The sequence below is a fragment of the Felis catus genome, chromosome D1 (genome assembly GCF_018350175.1).
Source record: "Felis catus isolate Fca126 chromosome D1, F.catus_Fca126_mat1.0, whole genome shotgun sequence".
Taxonomy (NCBI): Eukaryota; Metazoa; Chordata; class Mammalia; order Carnivora; family Felidae; genus Felis; species Felis catus.
The window spans coordinates 44515530-44536587 of NC_058377.1; the positions used below are offsets into that span (position 1 = coordinate 44515530).

At 39.1% G+C, this 21058-nt stretch overlaps 1 protein-coding gene across 5 annotated transcripts in view; it reads left to right on the forward strand.

Annotated features, from left to right (window-relative positions):
- GRM5 (glutamate metabotropic receptor 5) overlaps window positions 1-21058 on the forward strand; it is a 524773-nt gene that overhangs the window by 409803 nt on the left and 93912 nt on the right. For all 5 annotated transcript variants that reach the window (XM_023239349.2, XM_023239348.2, XM_023239351.2 and 2 more), the window contains exon 5: window positions 13400-13646. In XM_023239349.2, coding sequence (XP_023095117.1) covers window positions 13400-13646 — 247 coding nt within the window. The remainder of the gene's footprint in view (window positions 1-13399; window positions 13647-21058) is intronic.

Consider the following 21058-nt stretch of genomic DNA (forward strand, 5'->3'; position numbering starts at 1 on the left):
AATTAGGTAATGAATGGAAAGCACCTAGTATCCAGCATCTGTGGGATACTGTCTTCTCCCAGCTCTTCTCCATTAATGCCCACTTTTGAAATTATTTTGAAATAAAATAGTTTACATAAAATAATTACTGTCATAGTTAAAAGTGGAATTATTGTGATTTTAATGCAATATCTATAATGAAGAAGCTAGTACTAGTGGTACAGTACCTAGCACACTCAGCAGAGGGAGCTTCATAAATAGTTTCTGATAAAAATGATCCAACGTTAAGGGCGCCTGGGTGGCTCAGTTAGTTAAGGGTCTGACTCTTGATTTTGGCTGAGGTGATGATCTCATGGTTTGTGAGTTCGAGACCCGCGTTGGACTCAGCACTGACAGTGTGGAGCCTGCTTGGGATTCTCTCTCTCTCCCCAACTCCCCCCCCCCGCCTCTTTCTGCCCCTCCCGCACTCAATGCACATGCACACTCTTTCTCTCAAAATAAATAAATAAACTTAAAAAAAATGATCCAATGTCTATCAAGTCTTTCTATCCTAATCAAATCTCTAGTATTAGACATGATAATTAATCTTTCACATGTACAATTTGTGAACTCTACATTTTGTTTATATACAGAGGGTTTATATGCTGAAATATAATTCATTTTTTCAATTTTCTTTTTTTTTTTAATTTTTTTCCACGTTTTTATTTATTTTTGGGACAGAGAGAGACAGAGCATGAACGGGGGAGGGGCAGAGAGAGAGAGGGAGACACAGAATCGGAAACAGGCTCCAGGCTCTGAGCCATCAGCCCAGAGCCTGACGCGGGGCTCGAACTCACGGACCGCGAGATCGTGACCTGGCTGAAGTCGGACGCTTAACCGACTGCGCCACCCAGGTGCCCCCATTTTTTCAGTTTTCTATTTCATTTCAATCACACTGCTTATTAGATGGGGTTTTCAACTAGTATGTTTGTTATTTTTAATTAGAAGTAAAAGTCATAATGAAACTTAAATTTTTTGCATCACTTACTTTCAGAAGCATAAACTCTGGAACATTTTGTAAATTAAAAGGTATAGTAATTCTCAAATTTCCAAAGGTGGGGAGCAATGCTAATTTTACAAATAACTTTGAATAACCAAGTAATCTCTTGGAAATAAATTGTACTAGATATACAACAACACCAGCAAGAGCTTCCAAGTATGTGGTACCATAATATTATGGGGTCATGGCTTCTATACATACTGTCTTGAATTCTCACAACTCTATAAGAAGGTATTATTTTCCTTGTTTTCCAAATAAGGAAGGCCTGAAAAAGGAATTATTCAACTCTACTGGGAAACCCTAGCAAGGCTTCACAGTAGAGAGATCATTAAATTGTGTATCAGGATATGATAGGGGAGCACCTGGGGGACTCAGTTGGTTGAGCGTCTGACTTTGGTTCAGGTCATGCTCTCACAGTTCATGGGTTGGAGCCCCGCATCGGGCTCTGTGCTGACAGCTGAGAGCCTAGAACCTGCTTTGGATTATGTGTTTCCTTCTCTGTCTCCGACCCTCCCCCACTCGTGCTTTCTCTCTCTCTCTCTCTCTCTCTCTCTCTCTCTCTCTCTCTCTCAAAAATAGATACACATAAAAAAAATTCATGAAATAAAATAATATGATAGGAAGCTCATTGGTTAGGATGGGAATGTCACATCTTTAGGAAATATTATAAAACAAAATAGGGAAGAACAGTGGCAATGAAGATTGTTGGCCAGATAGGGCCAGTTGGAAAGCTGTGGCCTAGGAGTCTGGTCTTAGTATAGTAAGGAGAACGTAATGCTATGGCTTTTTGCCATGTACTCTTTTAAATAATACAACCACGAGCCTTCATATCCCTATGGAAGTCTTCCTTCATTTACATACCATATGGAAGTTCCTCACAATACTGTAATGTGAATGAAAGAGATACACTATCTGAAATCACATATCCATCACATGCCTGCCAACCAACCGGCTGCTCACAGTGAATCATTTACATTTAAAATTTGGTGTTCTGCACATAGAAGTGTACAATCCCTGTTGAATTTCTGTAGCTCCCTGAAGATGCGTCTTCTTTCTGCAGCTGCTGCATTCATTTGCATTTCAATATGAACATTTAGAGGTCAACTGCCTGTATTTCAGACACAGTTATAAATTGGAGCCAAAGCAGATATTAGAAATTGGTATCTCTACAGGTGTATGGATACAGCTCTGGGCTCCCAGTGCTGCCATGCTTCCTGATATAGAAAAAAGCACATGATATAGTCTTAGGAAAGTCTGAATGAGTTATGTGATGTCATTGGTCAATTCAGCCCTTTCATGGACTTTTGTTTTTCCTTCTTGATATCTCTAATTTCTGTCCAAGCCCCAGCTCACTTAACATGTCCTTTATTTTATTAATCTTAACCTATGGTCCCAAGAAGCTAGTTGCATCTTCATTATAACACAAATTTCTTTGGCCCACTATATGTAAAGTTCCATACAGGAGTTCTATCCATAGTCATCCATCATTTCATATGACCCACCATTACTGACAATGTTGAATATTATTCTGGGTACTGGAAAGCAAGATCAATGTGGGCCTGACCTGCATAGAACTCATTGCCTAGTGCGAACTAAATTCTGAATCTCATGGTATGTTTTGAGGCTTTTGCAAAAAATAGGTGCGTAGTAAATGTTAAATGAAGGAATGGATTGCTTACTCACCACAGCGTTAGGAACTGTGGAGCATACAGTGTACCCAAGACAGTTTTAGCCCTCAGGTGGCTCATACCCCGTGGTAGGCACAGACAAGCACATAGGTAATTCTAGTGCATGACGGAAAGTATTCTGTAGTAGAGGTATACACATATTTCTGTGGGAGTATGTAATGGCAAAAGATGAATTCTGGCTTGGGGGATGTTCTGCCCTTCTGTCACAATGAAAACAAATTATTGTGTCAGCCGCTGAGCATAATTGGAATCCATTTGCCATATGCATAAGGAATGAGTAGATTCAGAAAATAAATGACGTTAGGGAGAATTTGTTTCCCTGCTATTTATTTTCTCTTGCAACGTTACAGTATGTTATCAAGTGACATCTTCCAGATTTATAATCTCCTTCCTAGAAAATAATTGAATCCCTTCCCTCACATCTTCCTTTCCTTTACTATCCTTCCCCTACTGGTGGGTAGAGAGGAAATAATGGGGACAATCCAAAAGTATTTTAGTAGCTAGTGTAAGGGATAACACAAAGAACTGACTTGGGATTTTTTAAATATTTTTTAATAAATTTTTGCCAGATTCATTACTCTATGGTCATAGGTTAGTTTGCTGAAAAGAATTTTAAACCATGGTTTCCTTTGTTGCCCATATGAAAATAACACTAGTCTAAGAGTTTAAACACAAGATGCCAGCTGCCATTAACCAAAGGTGTGACTTTCAAGAAATCTTTTTCCCTCATTGGCCTTATTCTTCATCTACAAAATGAGTTCATTGGACCAATTAGGAAGTCCCAACATCAGAGGAATATAGGGGCTAAAGATGTGATATAAAAGAGAGAAGCAGGTTAGCATTTGCTGTGTGAGAGTCTGAATGAAGCCAGTATTGTGACATCTGTTTTTTTTTTCCCCAAGAGTCTACAAAGCTGGATTCTCATGTAAAATTTCCACAAAGTAGCATTTAGCCAAACAAAACATATCTAAATGCCAATTTAGTCCAAAGGCATCCTTTCTGTAGCCTCTAGACTAGATGCTTTCTGAAGTCCTTAGTATCTTCTGATTCTGCCTTGTTAAGACACTCTGATTTCCCTCTGTTTGACAGCTACTAAGCTTCAAAGTTCTGATTCCCCAGATGAATTAAAGGACATATTTTTAAAAAGAACATATTTTAAGTGCTGTAAAATTAAATTGTAATCACAGATTGAAGGATTTCAGTTTCTGCTAATCCTTTTAGAATCTTCTCATTTGATTAAACAATAGTAAAATTAGGATTGAATGTTAAGTGTTCTAAATCAGTGATCCAGTTTTGAACAAAAATAAAATAAAAAGGGACCAGCCTCTCTTCCTTGCTTCCATTTCTTCTCTCCAGGCTGCTGTGAGGCAGATGGAGCCTGAGAGCAGCTTGCAAGTTTGGGTTGGCACAAATCCTCATGCCTGCATTGGGCTGGCCCATAGTGGACCCTAAAAAATAATCCTTAAACAAAGTAAATACTGTTGACTAAAGTCCAGTTCTTTTGTGCATTAACAAGCCAACTAATTAGCATGCCCTCTCTTTCCTAACGCTTACTGGGTATGAAAAGAAGTCTAGATAAAATGAGCTGTTTCATTGTGTGCACTCAGGACTTTAAAATTTTCCTAATAAGGTCAAACTTCTTGGGCCTCCCAAATTTCTTTCACTGAGCCCATGGGTTATATGCTGAGTGTTTCTGAGGAGAGAGATACTGTGTCACTTGTATCACCAGCATCCATCACAGTGTCTGACATACAGTATGGGTTCAATAAATGTCTGTTTAATCAATAACCTAATTAATCTCTGAATGAGTCAATGAATAAATTAACTAAGAACTAGAATTTCTCTTTAGGGCCTAAGAAGCAAGAACAAAGGAATTGAATAGAAATCTGAGTTCTATTAAGACATCTAAAGAAAGGCTGTGTCAACCAACAGCAAGTAAGGAGTTTGAAAATGTAGACAGAAGATCAGCAAAAAGGTGGTTGGGACCCTTACTGCTCTCACACGTAATCATAGGTAGTCCCCTGACTCCAGGTGTCATCTCATGATTCTGGAAATTTCAAATATGATGTTATCTTAGATAGAAGGGTGATTAACAAAACAAAACAAGAAATCAGCCTGGTCAGCGTCAGGCTGCAAGTTGGTGCCCACCGTCTCTAGGCTGCGGTTCTACTGTCAGCCCAGTTTTCAAAGCCTCTGCAGTTTTCTCAGAGCTTGTTGCTTATGCGCCTGGTGCCAAGAGTTCATATTTGACTTTGTAGGATCACTTTCTTGAGCTCCCCCCTTCCCAGTTTCCCTGACATTTTTCAGCTCTCTCTCATCTCCGTCCTGATCCCCTGGGTAGAAATGTGCAGCTTTGGTGTTTACCTCTGTCTTTCACCTTTGTCCCTTTGACTAGATTACCATGGAAGCCACCATTTGGGGGAGAGGCTAGGAGAAATGAAAAAAGCATTTCCCCACACTCTTGAGACACAGTTCCTTTGGTCATGGAGAAGGGCTCCTACCTTAAAGTACAGCAGTTTGCCCCACTACCTCTGCAGGGCTGCCTGGGGCTCACACATACCAAAACAAAAATAGAATTTCCTCCACTCTCTCTGACTCATAGGGAGCCCCTTTCCACTCTTCAGACCAGAAATAGAGGACTTCTCTTGGCGATCCCTCTGCCCACACCTCAGATTAGCCCACAGCTCCATGTTTTGGGGCTACCTTTGCACCCAAGCCTGGAGATACTGGAGGGAAAAGATCCAAGAATCTCACGCATGCTTCAGTGGTGTTTTAAATTCTGGTTTCCTCCCCCAACCCACCTGTTACCATTTACTTTTCAAAATCCTGTGAAAACTGTTCCAGTCATTCTGTCCAGGGTTTTTAGCAGCATTCAGTGGGAGAAATAGGGTGGAGAGGGCTTACTCCATCTTGACTGGACCAGAATTTTCTCAAGTAGTTTTATTAGGTGGTGAAAGCCCATGAGATTGCTTAAGGGGATTGTTTGGTCCACCTGGTAGATCCTATTATAAACTGGCAGTATTGGTTTTGTTTATTGTTATTCTACGAAGGAATGACTGCTCTTGTAAACTGATTTGACAATCTGGAGACCAGACCTGGTATTTGGTGACATCCTGTCATTCATCAGGCCACATTCATGTACCTAACATATATTAATAGTACCAATTATATGTCAGGGGCTGTGCTAGGCACAGGGGCTACCTGTATGAATGACACAGAATCTCTGTCATTGAGGAGTCCACAGTGTACTAGAAACCAGCCAAAGGTCACCACCAGTGCTACAAGAGGACAAAGAAGAGCTTTAAGTCTAGACCAAAGACATAGGTAAATAGGCAACTTGTGTATAGGGTGTTCAGTGTGTGATAAATGCTAGCGTCAGTGCTGTGGGCGAATAGAGCAAAACCTTAATTCTAAACTGGAGGAGGGTCACAACCAATTTCTGAGAAGACGTGAGTCTTAGACACACACAAAATAATAAATAGAGAATCTGCAAGAGAGTATGTTCCACATATATAGAGCGAAATGCACAGAGGCCCGGATACAAGGGAGAAGACTTTACAATGTGACTACAAGAAGTTTCGAATATGTGGTATTATACAGTATCATGGGTCAGAATTGAGGGGTAAATCAAGGGCAGAAAAGAAAGGTCTGGAAAGTTGGGACAAGGTATTTGGAGTATAATTTGGTTATCAACTGAATGGTTTTAAAAGGAGACTAATAAAATCAGTTTTGTGCTTTAGAAAGACCACTCTTTATATATCTACACTGGGAATATATAGATTCCAGCAGAACAAGATTAGAGGCAGTAAGATCTGTTAGGAGGCTATTGCAGTAACCCAAGCAAGAAATTATAAGACATTCTGGAACTAATAAAAAATAAATCATGCCATGTCCACACAAGGAAACACTGTACAGCTGATAAAATAGTGCAGCACCAGGAACTCAAAAAGGAGTCTGATACCTGAGATAGATCCAGTCTGTCATCTGGTCATGTCAGTTCTGTTTTCAAAATGTATCCTGAATCTGAATGCTTCTCACCCTCATCTAAGCCACCAGTGTCTGTTGCCTGGTCGGTCACATCGGCCACTGACTGATCTCCCCGTTCAATGAGTGGCACGGCACTTTTGATTCCCCATCCCTACCAACCTATTTCTCACACCTCAAATGTACACTAAACCATCAAGTTGCTTAAAATGAAAACCTGGACTAATCCGTGATTCTTCTTTTTTCTTAATACTTCACATCCAACCCATTAACACATCCCATTCTCCCTGCTTCCAAAATGTACTTAGAATCCTATCCTAAACTAAGGCACCATCTTCTGTTAGCTTCCTATTTCCACACTCCCTCGGTTTTCCCACCCTCATTCAATCTTCATCCTCAAAATAAATTTTTTAAAATGAAAAGGATATCGTGGCATCTCTGATAAAAGCAGTCCAAAGTCCTATACTAGGCATCCCTTATCTCATTACCCTCCTTGTCTTACCCTGACTCACTATTCTGGCCTTTCTTGTTATTCCTCAAAAACACATTAGGCACATTTGCTCTAGCAAATGCCTCTACTTGTGAACATACGTCTTCCAGATCTTTATATTCTGCATATGAAGAAACAAGCCAGATCATTTGTAACAGAACTTGGATCAGGGGCCAAGTAACATAAACCATTTTACTTTATCAAGTGCTTTATAAATATAAACTCAGCTAATCCCTGTATAAATCAATTGCTTAGATATTATTATTAAACCCATTTTTTTTCAGGCACAGAGAGGTTAATGACCTAGGCCAAAGTCACACAGCTAGTACATGGCACCACTGTGATCCTAACCTGCTGCCTGGTTCCAGAATCTGTACTCCCATTCTTTATACTCTGCTATTGTTAGTAGTTGATGTGTACTCTCTAACACAAAGTAAGGTATTTTGCGGATTTCACCCCCTTCTGATGTGTGTAGAGTTAGGGAACAGGTAGAGATAGACAGAGATCTAAGCCTGAGGAGGTAAGAGGCAGGAGAATTACCTAATTAACCAAATTCGCACCCCCATATACAAATACTAAAGCTATTGCGTTAATTGCTTTTAAATACAGCTACCACTACCCTGTGCACAAAAAGCTAGGCTTGCCAGCTACTGACAGGTCATCTTGATTTCCTTAGTTTCTTCATCTACAGTGGAAACAACTCCTAAACCTCCTTGAGTTTTATGAAATTGAAGCATTTGTAAAGTATTTATTTTGTTGTCACACATTTCAAAAGAGCTCTCTCAGCTACCTAAAGGTGATAACTTAGCCTGGAGCTGCTGCTTCTGATGGAGGGAAAGGCTGGTATGTAGGTGAGGTGGTGTAGGCAGAATTTAAATGTGAATTTCTCTTAATTGCCCCCCTGTTGCATCCTGAACGCTAAAACAGATTAAGATATCCTTCTTTAAAAATTCCTCATCAAATTGACTTAAGGAGATATTACAAAGGTTAAATTTACATTGGTCTTCTTCTGCAGGTTTTGTTTGTTTTTTGAATTTGCAGTCTTCTGGTAGTTTGGGTGACAAGGGAAAATAGTTACCAGGAACTTCTGTAAGAGCCTAATGCTGCCCACGTAGGTCAGGTGTTTGAAGATGCTCAGTAACAACAAATGATACAACAGACTGTGCACAGAGACATGAGTCCTTTGGTTTCTGAGCTCCTGCTTTTTTTGGTCAGCTCCTTTTGTGCACTCCTGGGCCCAGATTTTGGGCAGCGTTAGCGGACATTATTGGAAGGAACAGAAACATAGCACTTTCCAGGAAGGATTCAATCTTGTTACCAGTTTGTTTTCCCTCACTTTATCTCTTAAGTAGAATACTTTTTAGAGGTGATACAGTAATATCATACGGGGAGTATTTCTAGAGAAAGCAATATAGTATAGCAAAAAGGGCACCGATCTTAGTGTTAGAAATTCTTGTCTATTTTTGATTTTTATATCCACGTAACCTTGGAAAATCTACTTAAATTGTCTACACCTCAGTTTCTTTATCTCTGCAGTGTGAATACAGGTATTTGATGCACATCACTGATACACGCAAAAATTATTTTGAAAAGTGCCAAACAAATGCAAATTTTCATTCTTGCCCCCATTCAGTTCAACAAACAGTTCAGTAACCATGCCCTAAGCACTGTCATTTGATTTACAAATGAATAAGCCTCAAATGCTGCCTTTGTGCCAGTTGCTGTCTATTGTAGACAAGGCAGAAAGAAAAATCAGGAAGGGAACCTGAAACATGACTGCCTGAGAGCTCTACTGCGCATCATATTAGGCCAGACCTTTGGCTTGCTTTTGTTTCCCAAAGTGGTGACCACAAAACATGGTGGCTAAAGGGCTTTATGATTTACATTTTGGTACAGTTACTATTTATGAAGCATCTATCTTGTGCCAGCCTCTGTGCAAGGTATTTATGACTTGTCGCCATTTAACAGGTGATTAAACTGAATCTTAGAGAATTTAAGTAACTTGCTCAAGTCACAGAGCTAGTAAGACATAAAGCAAGAATTTACATCTCCCTCTCCTGCTCATAAGAGGAAAAAAACAAAATGAGACTCAAACCACCACCTATCTAGTAGCCACAAAAGCAACTATTGCTGACCTCCGATAAGGGTTAGGAGGCTGAGCTGATGTGTGAGTAAGACACATCCTTTTAGGGAGTTAAATGGAGGAAGTTAGGAGATGGACTGATGTGAGGACCGGATGTTCCAAATTCTCCTCCCCCTAAGTATGCCCACATTTCTATAGTATGTTGTGCAGGGTGCCTGAGATAGGTATAGAGAAAGTGGTAGGAAGTTTGAAAAAGCAAAGTTAATTTTAGTATCTATAATCATGGTTGTCTTCATGAAGGAAGTCCTCTTGGAGCCTTTGAGAATGGATAGAAATAGTGTTGGTAGGGTCAGGAAGGAAAAGAAAATAGAAAGGAGAGTTAGAAGGGACAGTTCTTTAATTTACTCAACAAATATTTTTTGAGGACCCATTCTGTGCTAGGCACTATTCTAAGCACTGAGTAATAAAGGAAACAGGCAAAAAAATCCCTGGCTTCACAGAGGTTACATTTTAATGGGTAGATGTTTTAGGCAATAAACAAGACAAATACATAATATTTTAGATAGTGGTAAGGAGAAAACTACTGTCGGGAAAGGAGACCCACCGGGAGTATGTGTGGAGAGTGGGACAGAGATGAGATGTAGCCAGGGTGTCCCAAGGTCTCACAGAGAGGATGATATTTTAACAAAGACCTGCACTTAGGAGGGAGCAGATTCTGAAGACGTCTGTGGCAGAGCCTTCTGGGTAGAAGGAACAGCAAATACAAGGGCCCAGAGGCAGGGGCACCCCTGAATATTTGAGAATCAGCAAGGAGGTGAGTGTGGCTAGAGAGGAATAATTCAAATCAAGAGTGTTAGGAGATGGAGTCAGAAGCATGAGGGGTAGGGTGCCATGAGTCAAGTTCTTGTATGTCTCTGAAAGTCATTGCAAGGACTGTGGCTTTTACTTTCAGTAATAAATGCCACTGAAAAGTTTGATCAGAGGAGTGTCGTGATCTGATCTACATTTTAAGGGAATTTCTATGGCTGTTGGGTTTAAAATTGGCTGGAGTAGGGGAGGAAGGGCAAAGATAGAAAATAAAAACAGTTTAAAGACTATTGTTATAATCTGGAAGAAGACGATGTATATTAAACCCGGTAGAACAACCAACAAAACTAAAAGGCAACCAATGGAATGGGAAAAGATATTTGCAAATGACGTATCAGACAAAGGGCTAGTATCCAAAATCTATAAAGAGCTCACCAAACTTCACACCCGAAAAACAAATAACCCAGGGAAGAAATGGGCAGAAAACATGAATAGACACTTCTCTAAAGAAGACATCCAGATGGCCAACAGGCACATGAAAAGGTGCTCAATATCGCTCCTCATCAGGGAAATACAAATCAAAACCACACTCAGATATCACCTCACGCCAGTCAGAGTGGCCAAAATGAACAAATCAGGAGACTATAGATGCTGGAGAGGATGTGGAGACACGGGAACCCTCTTGCACTGTTGGTGGGAATACAAACTGGTGCAGCCACTCTGGAAAGCAGTGTGGAGGTACCTCCAAAAATTAAAAATAGAACTACCCTATGACCCAGCAATAGCACTGCTAGGAATTTATCCAAGGGATGCAGGAGTACTGATGTGTAGGGGCACTTGTACCCCAATGTTTATAGCAGCATGTTCAATAATAGCCAAATCATGGAAAGAGCCTAAATGTCCATCAACTGATGAATGGATAAAGAAATTGTGGTTTATATACACAATGGAGTACTACATGGCAATGAGAAAGAATGAAATATGGCCCTTGGTAGCAACGTGGATGGAACTGGAGAGTGTGATGCTAAGTGAAATAAGATATACAGAAAAAGACAGATACCATATGTTTTCACTCTTAGGTGGATCCTGAGAAACTTAACAGAAACCCACGGGGGAGGGGAAGGAAAAAAAAAAAGAGGTTAGAGTGGGAGAGAGCCAAAGCATAAGAGACTCTTAAAAACTGAGAACAAACTGAGGGTTGATGGGGGGTGGGAGGGAGGGGAGGGTGGGTGATGCGTATTGAGGAGGGCACCTTTTGGGATGAGCACTGGGTGTTGTATGGAAACCAATTTGACAATAAACTTCATATATTGAAAAAATTTAAAAAAATAAAATCTTTTTTAAGTAAAAAAAAAAAAACCCGGTGGAAGTAGATTGGTATGAAGTAGTTTAATTATTAACAGTAGAAAAAATAAGAGTTGAGAAGGTATGAAGGAAAGAGGAGGGAAAAGTGACCCAAAAATATTTTATTTAATACCTAGTAGCATGGAGTTTACAGTGGAGGAGGGTCGGCAGGGGTGGGAAGTATGAAGCGAGCCTATGTAGAAAAGAAAATTATGAGAATTGATTACTGAGCCTGGGTCCAGTGCTTAGTCCTTAAATGGAAATGGGATTCCTCATCTTAAACTTATGTCAGGATGAGTTGTGCTGTTTTCTTTGTTTTCTGCTCAGGGAAAGTATCAGCATTTGGGCCAGCAATCAAGAAGGGGGTAATATGCCTCTACAGTTTGAAAAGTCATGAAAAGTCATGCTACCTTTAGAAAATTCCTTTCTATCTCTCTTACAGAAAACTTTTTTCCCAAATGACAAGCTCTGTCTTTATTTCAGCTGTCACTTTTGCCTTCTTTCCATGTTCTCCCTATGTGTCTCAATCTTCCCCATTCTTCAGTTACCAGCCCTGGTAGTAGATTCTGCCTCCTGAACACTTCTGCCCATAACCATGGCCTCTACCTAGGCAAGGCCACCTTCAGCTATCATGGGGATCATTGCATCACTTCTTCATAGGTCTTTCTGGCTCCACTCCTGTAGCCCTTTTAATCTTTCTCCATGCTGTAGCCAGATCAGTCTTCCTAAAATAGAAATCTGATCATGCCCCTACCTAAACACTGCAAGGGATCCCAGTGATCTTAAGATAAAGTACGTCATAAAGTACACCAATCTCAATGTGGTTTAAGCAGCCCTTCCCTCCTCTACTTCTCTACCTCTCCCCATTCTCTCATCTCCCATATCATGTTCTGAACATTCCAACCTTCTTAAAGTTTCCCAAACACAGCATGCTCTATCTCATCTATGAACCTTCAAACACGCTTCCCTCCACTCTTCATCCAGCTGATACTCAGCCATAATGCTCAGCCTCAGTGAGTCTCTGGGTCTGATGCCCCTCCTGACTCAGTCCTGCCTCAGGACTTACCAAACCATACTGCAGTGGCTTGCTGGGATGCTCACGTGCCTTCTTGACTCTAGGGCAAGCATCAGGTTTATCTTGTGCCACATATGTCCCTCGCTCCCAGCAAGTTCTGAGCAGTCATAAGTAACAGACACTCATTTCATACTGCATCAATAACCTATAACAAATGTTAGTTCTTTAATGAAACTTTCCCAAGAGCTGTCCATTGGAAGGGTAACTCGACATATGTTACAAATTTATCACCTTCCACCTTTTGCTGTGGTTACATAATTTATATTATTGAACAAGTTCTTAAGTGCCGAATCCATGCCCAATTTATCATTGTTTTGTCCCTAGATCGTCTACCATTTTTTTATGTTCAGACTCTAACAATTAAAGATTAATGGAGTATAAATGTTATATTTTAGAATTTCCCTAAATAGGCCAGTTTATGGAGAGCAAATGCTTTGAGGTTGCAAGGGGTGCATGATAAATCCAAGCAGGTAAGTTGAGACAAGATGGTAGAAAATATAGTTTGTTTAGCTATTACTTACTGGTTTGGAAGCTGGAGATTTGTTGTGGATTTCTAAACCAAGGAGGTAATATTATCATAGCTGAGTACTAAGGAGATTAATCTGTCCTTAAAATAAGTTTATGATACAGAAATACAGTGCTTTCATGCATCCATCTCCAGGATTGGTAATAGAGGAAGTGAATCTTGGTACTGTTGGGGATTCGGGTGTTTCTTCAAGGTTTTTTTGGGGGAAAAACTGGAAATAGAAGACAATTATTAGACATACGAATTTGGGACCTCTATCTTTGTATTTAATCTGGTTCTAACTCTGATAAATTGCTCAGTGAATGCTCAAGTTATTCAGAATCCATGGGTATAGCTATAGCAGAATTAAATCTCATAGTTAATCCATAATTTGTTTTTCAACAGGTTCTCTGACTCTGAGAACACATCACGTTCAAGATTCCAAAATGGGATTTGTGATCAATGCTATCTATTCCATGGCCTATGGGCTCCACAACATGCAGATGTCCCTCTGTCCAGGCTATGCAGGCCTCTGTGATGCAATGAAGCCAATTGATGGACGGAAACTTTTGGACTCCCTGATGAAAACCAATTTTACTGGGGTTTCTGGAGATATGATCCTATTTGATGAGAATGGAGACTCTCCAGGAAGGTACTGTTCTGATTCTCTTCCAGACAATAGCACCTGAACAATCATCTCTTGATCCTAAGGTGTCTGTTTCTGTCTTTTGTAGTTATCTCGGCTTACTGGTCATATTTGGCCAGTTCTGACACCAGAAAGTGATGAAAGATAGAGAGGGGAAGCCCCATTTTCTGTAGCCAGGTACATTACTGATGCTGACAACAGACTCTTGGAACCATCATATTTCAGAGACCTGCACTTAGAGACAGGAGCCTCATGTTATTGTAGCAAATCAAAAGCCAGCCCTGTGGTTTCTCTGTACGTGTTTTCTGTTATTCTCTGTATTCTGCTCTCTTTTGGGGTCATAGAACTCTTCTGAAACATGAATGGTTCCATTTGTGGTAATTCAGAAATGGGGCTGAGGTGCTGTTTCATTGTTTGCTGTACCTATAGTAAGTTATAAGTCATTTTATTATCCTGTAGCTGGAGAACTTTCTCCTTTCTCGAGGACTAAATTGCCTTTTCCTCTGAAATTCTACCTTTCATTATTTATAGAGGAGCCTGAGAAATATGAACTTACTGTTAATTATAGGTCAGCCTCCAGGGAAGTCATTAGGTACCTAGAACTTACCACTATTCACATCTATCTCAGACTCAAAATCCTTAAGTGACTGTACACATGAGACTTTTAATCCATGAGGGATAATGTTGTTAAAATGATATTCAGAGTTGTAGCAGGGCAAGGTCTTCACTCTGCCTTACATTGGCACAGTCAGGGTCCTCTGGTCTCCCACTGTAAAATCCCAAGTATTCTTCCAGCAACAGTTTATGCTTGACATGGTGTCTTTACACTCTGCAGCTGATCCTGCCAAGAGAAGGTTTCATGACTCCATGACTCACACCCCATGTGCCCACACATGTACCAGCCACCTTGGTTCTATCTTGTTTCCACATTACTGAGGTGAGCTGGAGCTTGTCCCTGACTGCAGCTGTTACCATCTCATAAGCTGAGCTTTGAAGTGAAAGTTAGTTCCAAATCATGCAGCCAAGAGCCAAGCTATATATTTTCTCCATTCTAGAGGCTTGAAGAATATTGCTCCAAGCAGGCGCTTTGCCAAGAAAAGCTGACTTTTCATATATAGTTTTCTTCTTTTTGGCTATTCAGTATATCCATGGGGAGTAGGGAATACAAGCATTCTATCAGGGCCAAAGAAAACTTCACGTTTGTTGTAAGGCTTCATAGGGCAGGTCAACCAATGAGCTCAGTCTGTAGCCTCAGGTCAAGGGCTAGTCCCTGATATCTACACATGGATTTACTATTCTTATGAGCATACCAATCGCACCAACATCAGCTTAGGACTTGTTCCTCAACTTTGATGACTACAGTTCCAATATTCAGAGTTTTCAAGGCATGTACCCAAGCCAGTTCCACAAAGCAGATAGTGAAGAAATGTCTCAGCTCTATTCCAATGGAAAAGCTTAATGGATCAGACAGAACATCACTGTCTCATTCATAATCCTCCAAATTTGCTGCAATAGGGTACACTTATGACATTGGTTCTTAACCTTTTTTAGAACACGAATCTCTGTTAAGACTCAAATGAAATTTATAGATGTTCTCTAAATTACAATATACATAAAATTTTGAAAACAATTTCCAAGAATTCACAATTGTTTAGAGATTCCAGAGTTACAAAATTATAAAGGTTTGGTATTACAGTAACCCATTAATAAATAAATCTGAATTGGACTCTGAGGGCATGAGCCAGATTCAGGAGGATGGTTTCTAACTTTTTATTTTTCCAATTAATCCAGTTCTATTTACAAAATAACTAAACTAATATTAACTGAACATGTGTTCTGAGCCACACTTAGCTAAGTCCTCTACATTTTAATCCTATGAGGTAATGTTATCATTCTCTTTTCCCACTCCAGGCTCACAAAGTGAAGCTTACAAAGATTAAATTACTTCCCCAAAGATACAGTCTAATACATGATAGCTCAAGATTCGAATTCAGTCTCCTGGACTTCATTCCTAACATTACACAGTAGCCTGCCAATTAATCAACCAGGATCAAAATTAAAAACCCACTGTTTTTTGAGAAATGTATTGGGAGACATTCTGTTGTTATTTCTGTGGAGTAAAAGTTATGGCTCTGTTGGATCAAAGACATTCCAAACTGAGAAATGAACCAGAGGAGCCCTGGGGGTGACTAGGCAGTCCCCTAAAATGCCAGAGTCACAAGAGGAAGATCCTAAACAAAGAAAGCAGAGACAGGTAGCTCACTCTGGCAAACACACTTGAGGACTACTGGAGAATTTACTTCAACCACTGCTTCTAAACCTCACATCTAATCAGACTACTATTAGTCCACAATTCTTTAATGAAACCTTTGGGACCAGGTATGTTACATAATTCAGGATTTTTAGATTTATAAAAGGTAACATAGTCATATAGTACCACCAGCATGCTGTGGAGCAGGCTTTAATCAACATATTAATATTTCTGTAGCAAAACACACAAATATTCACACAAAGTGTGATACATAGGCTATATGTAGCAAAACATACAAATATTCACACAAAGTATGATACATAGTGTAAATAGCCCCATTACAGTGCAGGTCAAGTTCTATCACCAGATGAGTTCAGATTGGGTCATGTTTTGTTGCCAAGTGAGTTATAAAATAACATAATTTTCAGACCTCTAAGGTTTTCAGAATTATAGATAAGAAATACAGACCTGGACTACTTACCACCAATGGTATAGATCACAGGTCAGCAAACTGTCATCTTCAGGCCAAATTCAGTCTGCTGTCTGTTTTTGTAAATCAGGTTTTATTGGAATACAGTCAGCCTCACTTACTTAGATAATGTCTATGGCTGCTTTCACACTACACTGGAAGCGTTGAGTAGTTTCAACAGAGACCATCTCACAAAGCCTGAAATATTAACTATACCTTTACAGCCAAAGTCTTCTGACCCTTATATGGAGACCATTGAGAACTAAGGTTTATGAGGACTTGCCACTGCCTGGGACTGAACATAAATGGGCAGAGGAAACATGAAGTCAACATCAGACTAAGTATAACTGACTACTTAAAGCAAAAAAATTTGACAATATATTGTGATATTTATAAGCATGGCTGTGTAAAGTATTTGGCAACATGGCATAAAGAAAGGGGGTATAGAATTATACAATGGCAAGTTTCTTATCTACATTAAGTGACACAACATTAACTTTAAGCAGAATAAGATAGAGTGCATATTTAATCCCTTAGCAAGAGGAATAGCTAAAAGACCAACAGAAGACTACTTTAAAATTTTTGATTAATCCAAAAGGTAAGAAAAGAAGAACACATGGACAGATGTGACAAAGAAAAAAAAAAAAGACTAGAACACTAGAAATTTGAAGATACTGAGCTGGTTTGCACAATGGTTCTTAATATGTGGCTCTGTCCACGGAGGGTCCATAGAGATGATTTGTTTCAACTTCCTAACTCTCTCTGAGGTGAAAAAAACAGTCACAGAGAAAGGAAGAGGCATGCCCATTCCCATGCAGTCAGTTAGTAACAGAACAAGGACAATATACAATTGCCAGGCACAATCATTAAATTCAAATGAGAAGAATGTAACTTAATTTACACCCCCTCCATTTTCTTTATGTTACATGTGAAATGGTTCTATCTATATCCTGAAAAAAGATCTCATTATTATTTATTAAAGGATTTGGTCAAAGCAACCTGTGGTCTCTGTTTAATCTCTGATAATCCAACCCCAAATTCACAGATCATTATAATCACTTTGTTGCATGGACTTGTGTGTGGAGTGTCCATTTTGTTAACCAACAGACAATTTATCACATTTTTAAGAATTAAACTTTTAAAAAACACACACCTTAGAATTATATACTGAGCTGATCTGAGGAGCTATAGACATCTAATATTCTGTACAGTCAGTTCCCCTCACAATGTTGCAGTTCCCCTGACAACCTTGCTTCAGCCTCTTGGGTAAACAATACCTCACTATCTTCTGAGGAAGGAAGACTGCTCCAATTTTCAGGGACTTATAACTGCTTAGAAAGTTCTTTATTTCTGTTAAACTGAACCCTGCCTGCCTCTAGTTTCTACTTAGGGCTTTGATAGGACTTTTTTTTTCTTTTTGGTTAGAACTCATTTCATGTTTTATTTTGTTTTTGAATGCTATATAAAATTCATTTTTTAAAATGTTAGTGGGGCGCCTGGTGGCTCAGTCAGTTAAGCATCTGACTTCAGCTCAGGTCATGATGTCGGGCTCTGTGCTGATAGTTCGGAGCCTGGAGTCTGCTTTGGATTCTGTGTCTCCCTCTCTCTGCCCCTTACCTGCTTGCCTGCTTGTGTACGTGTGTTCTCTCTCTCTCTCTCTCTCTCTCTCTCTCTCTCTCTCCCTCTCTCTCTCTCTCTCTCTCAAAAAATATTTAAAAATAAAAATAAAAAATGTCAGTATATTTCAACTGTAAATTGTGGTCAGTTAAGGAAGAGAGACAAGGGAAGGCAGAGAGAAAGGAGAAAGAAGAGAGATATTGCAGAAGACAGATCACACCTATCACACACAGTGATGAGAAAGAGGTTTCAGGAGCACAGAGATGTAGAAACCAAGAGGCTCAGTGAAAGACAGCAAGAGAGCAAGACAGGGAGAAAGAGAGGGAATGAAATAATGGGAAACAATTGCAGAAAGCTATTATGTGTTTCAATTCTTAGCTAATTAATTCTTCTCTCACTTTTGATGGAGAATAAAATCTATATCCTATCTCTGAAAATTGAAAGAATTCATATCAATTGATAAGTGAAGGCAAAAAAATATTTTTCATGGAGAATTATTTTTACCTAATTTTTTTCTAATATACTGCTACCAAAGATTTTTATAGTAATGTTATATTTTCATCACTACAACGACTAATGATAATATATCTGTATTTGTCTTACAGATAAGAAATAATTACCAGAAATCTGGAGGCTAATAATTGCATGGGGAGGATTCATTCTGTCTAACATAGTTAAAACAGGTTGACAGGTTTGAACCAAATTTAAGGTTTAACTTTTCTTGAAGTCACTTCCCTGTCAAATATAACACATTCCATTCTATGCAGTTTTCATATTTATTTTTCAAAAACTAGATCTCTTCATGGTTTACCATTCTCCTACATAAAACAGATTTTTGTGAAAGGGAAGCAACGAGGGTTGATTCTTTGCTCTATCAAATAGTTATGGCACATTCTAATGGAGAAGAACAGCAGACTGAAGTCTAAAGGCTGAGTTTAGGTTTGCTCTGCCACTTGTATACTCTGCAGTCTCGTACCACTCAACAACCTCACCAAGCTTTGGTTCCATTATCTGTAAAATGAAAAGTGTGTACTAGACCTTATCAGAGCTAAGAATTGGTAGGAATGGGTTGATGGCTCAAATGGGGCGAGCAATGAAACCCTCATATCTCTTCAAATCAGTAGCAGCAAAGAAAGAAGCTTCCTGACACCGATAATTCTTTATTTTTCCAAGCCTAGAATGTCCAAAGGTTATTGGCTCACAGAGTATTTGCTCATACCAAGTACCTTTTGTTTTTGTTTTTTTTTAAATTTTTTTTTCAACGTTTATTTATTTTTGGGACAGAGAGAGACAGAGCATGAACGGGAGAGGGGCAGAGAGAGAGGGAGACACAGAATCGGAAACAGGCTCCAGGCTCCGAGCCATCAGCCGAGAGCCGGACGCGGGGCTCGAACTCACGGACCGCGAGATCGTGACCTGGCTGAAGTCGGACGCTTAACCGACTGCGCCACCCAGGCGCCCCCCAAGTACCTTTTGAAGTCTCAGAAGCCCATATATTTGAAGTAGTCAGTGACATAATATAGGAGTTTCTTTTTTAACCTTAGTGCTCTATTTTCTAATATCTCAACTCACTGTATTCTTAGTAGCCACTAGATAAATGTGACCAAGTGGAATGGTTTAGGACTCAGTTTTGTATCCGATAGATTGGTACTTTGGGTTTAGAAGTGGACTTTCGACAGTTACTCAAAATTGTTGCTTACTTCAGATAAAACACTTTAGGATAATCCTTAAGCTACTAAACAGTGAACAAAATTTAAGAATGAATTAAAATTCTGAAAAAGACACTACAGTAAAAAAAAAAATGTGATTGGGAGTAAAAACAGAATGGTATTATTTTACAATGTAGATCCAAACAGACTGATTTCATATTTGTTCTGAACATTTCCTTACTGAGCATTGGTCTGAGTATGTCAATCTGTCACTGGAACCCAAAAGCTAGAAAGTTTCCCATCCATGTCAATTTGCAGGTAGCTAAAACAAGCTGAGCATGAAAGGATGAAGGGATCACGTGTAAGAGCCCACCTTCCAATCATTTAAGTCCTAGGAGGAAAACACATAGGGTACTATGTGAAGACACTGTATACCTAAGACATACCCACAGTTTACATCTACATGAGCCAATAAAGTGATGGTATTGTTTATCCACTGTCCTGACACTAGAAAATTATTTCAAAAATGCTTCTCTGGAAATGTTCTTACATACAAGAAAAACCTTGTAAATAAATAATCACATTAATTTTGCCTCTTTACATCTCTATCCCCATACTCAAAATGAGAACAATAGCTAATAAAGGCTGAGAACTCACAAGGTACTCCTATCTTCTAGCATTTTTACAATACTTTAGAAGCTATTTTCACACTTATTTTATTTTGTTTTTTTATTTTAATTCCAGTTAGTTAACATACAGTGTTATATTAGTTTCAGATGTACAATATAATGATTCAACAATTTCATACATCACCCAGTGCTCATCCCAAGTGCACTCCTTGATCCCCAGCAAGGATCAAGGACCCATCCTCCCATCCACTTTCCCCCTGGTAACCATCAGTTCTCTACAACTGAGAGTCTTGTTTCTTGATTTATCTCTCCCTCTCTCCCTTTATTTTCCTCTTTGGTGTTTTTTTTTTGTTTGTTTCTCAAATTCCACATATGAGTGAAATCATGTGGTATTTGTCTTTCTCTGTCATATTTTGCATATCATTATACTCTCTAGCTCATTGCAAATGGCAAGATTTCATTCTTTTGATGGCTGAGTAATATTCCATTATATACACATATATAGTTAATATATTAGTATTATATATAGTATTATCATTTGATGAATGGAATTTTTATTACTCTTCTTATTATTTAATAAGAAATTATCTTATTTGTCCATTCATCAAATGATTGACACATGGGCTGCTTCCATATCTTAGCTGTTGTAAGTAACAATGCTATAAACGTAAGGGTGCATGCATCCCTTTGAATTAGTGTTTTTGTATTCTTTGCGTAAATACTCAGTAGTGTGATTACTGGATTGTAGGGTAGTTCTATTTTTAAACATTTGAGGAACCTCCATAGTCTTTTACACAGGAGCT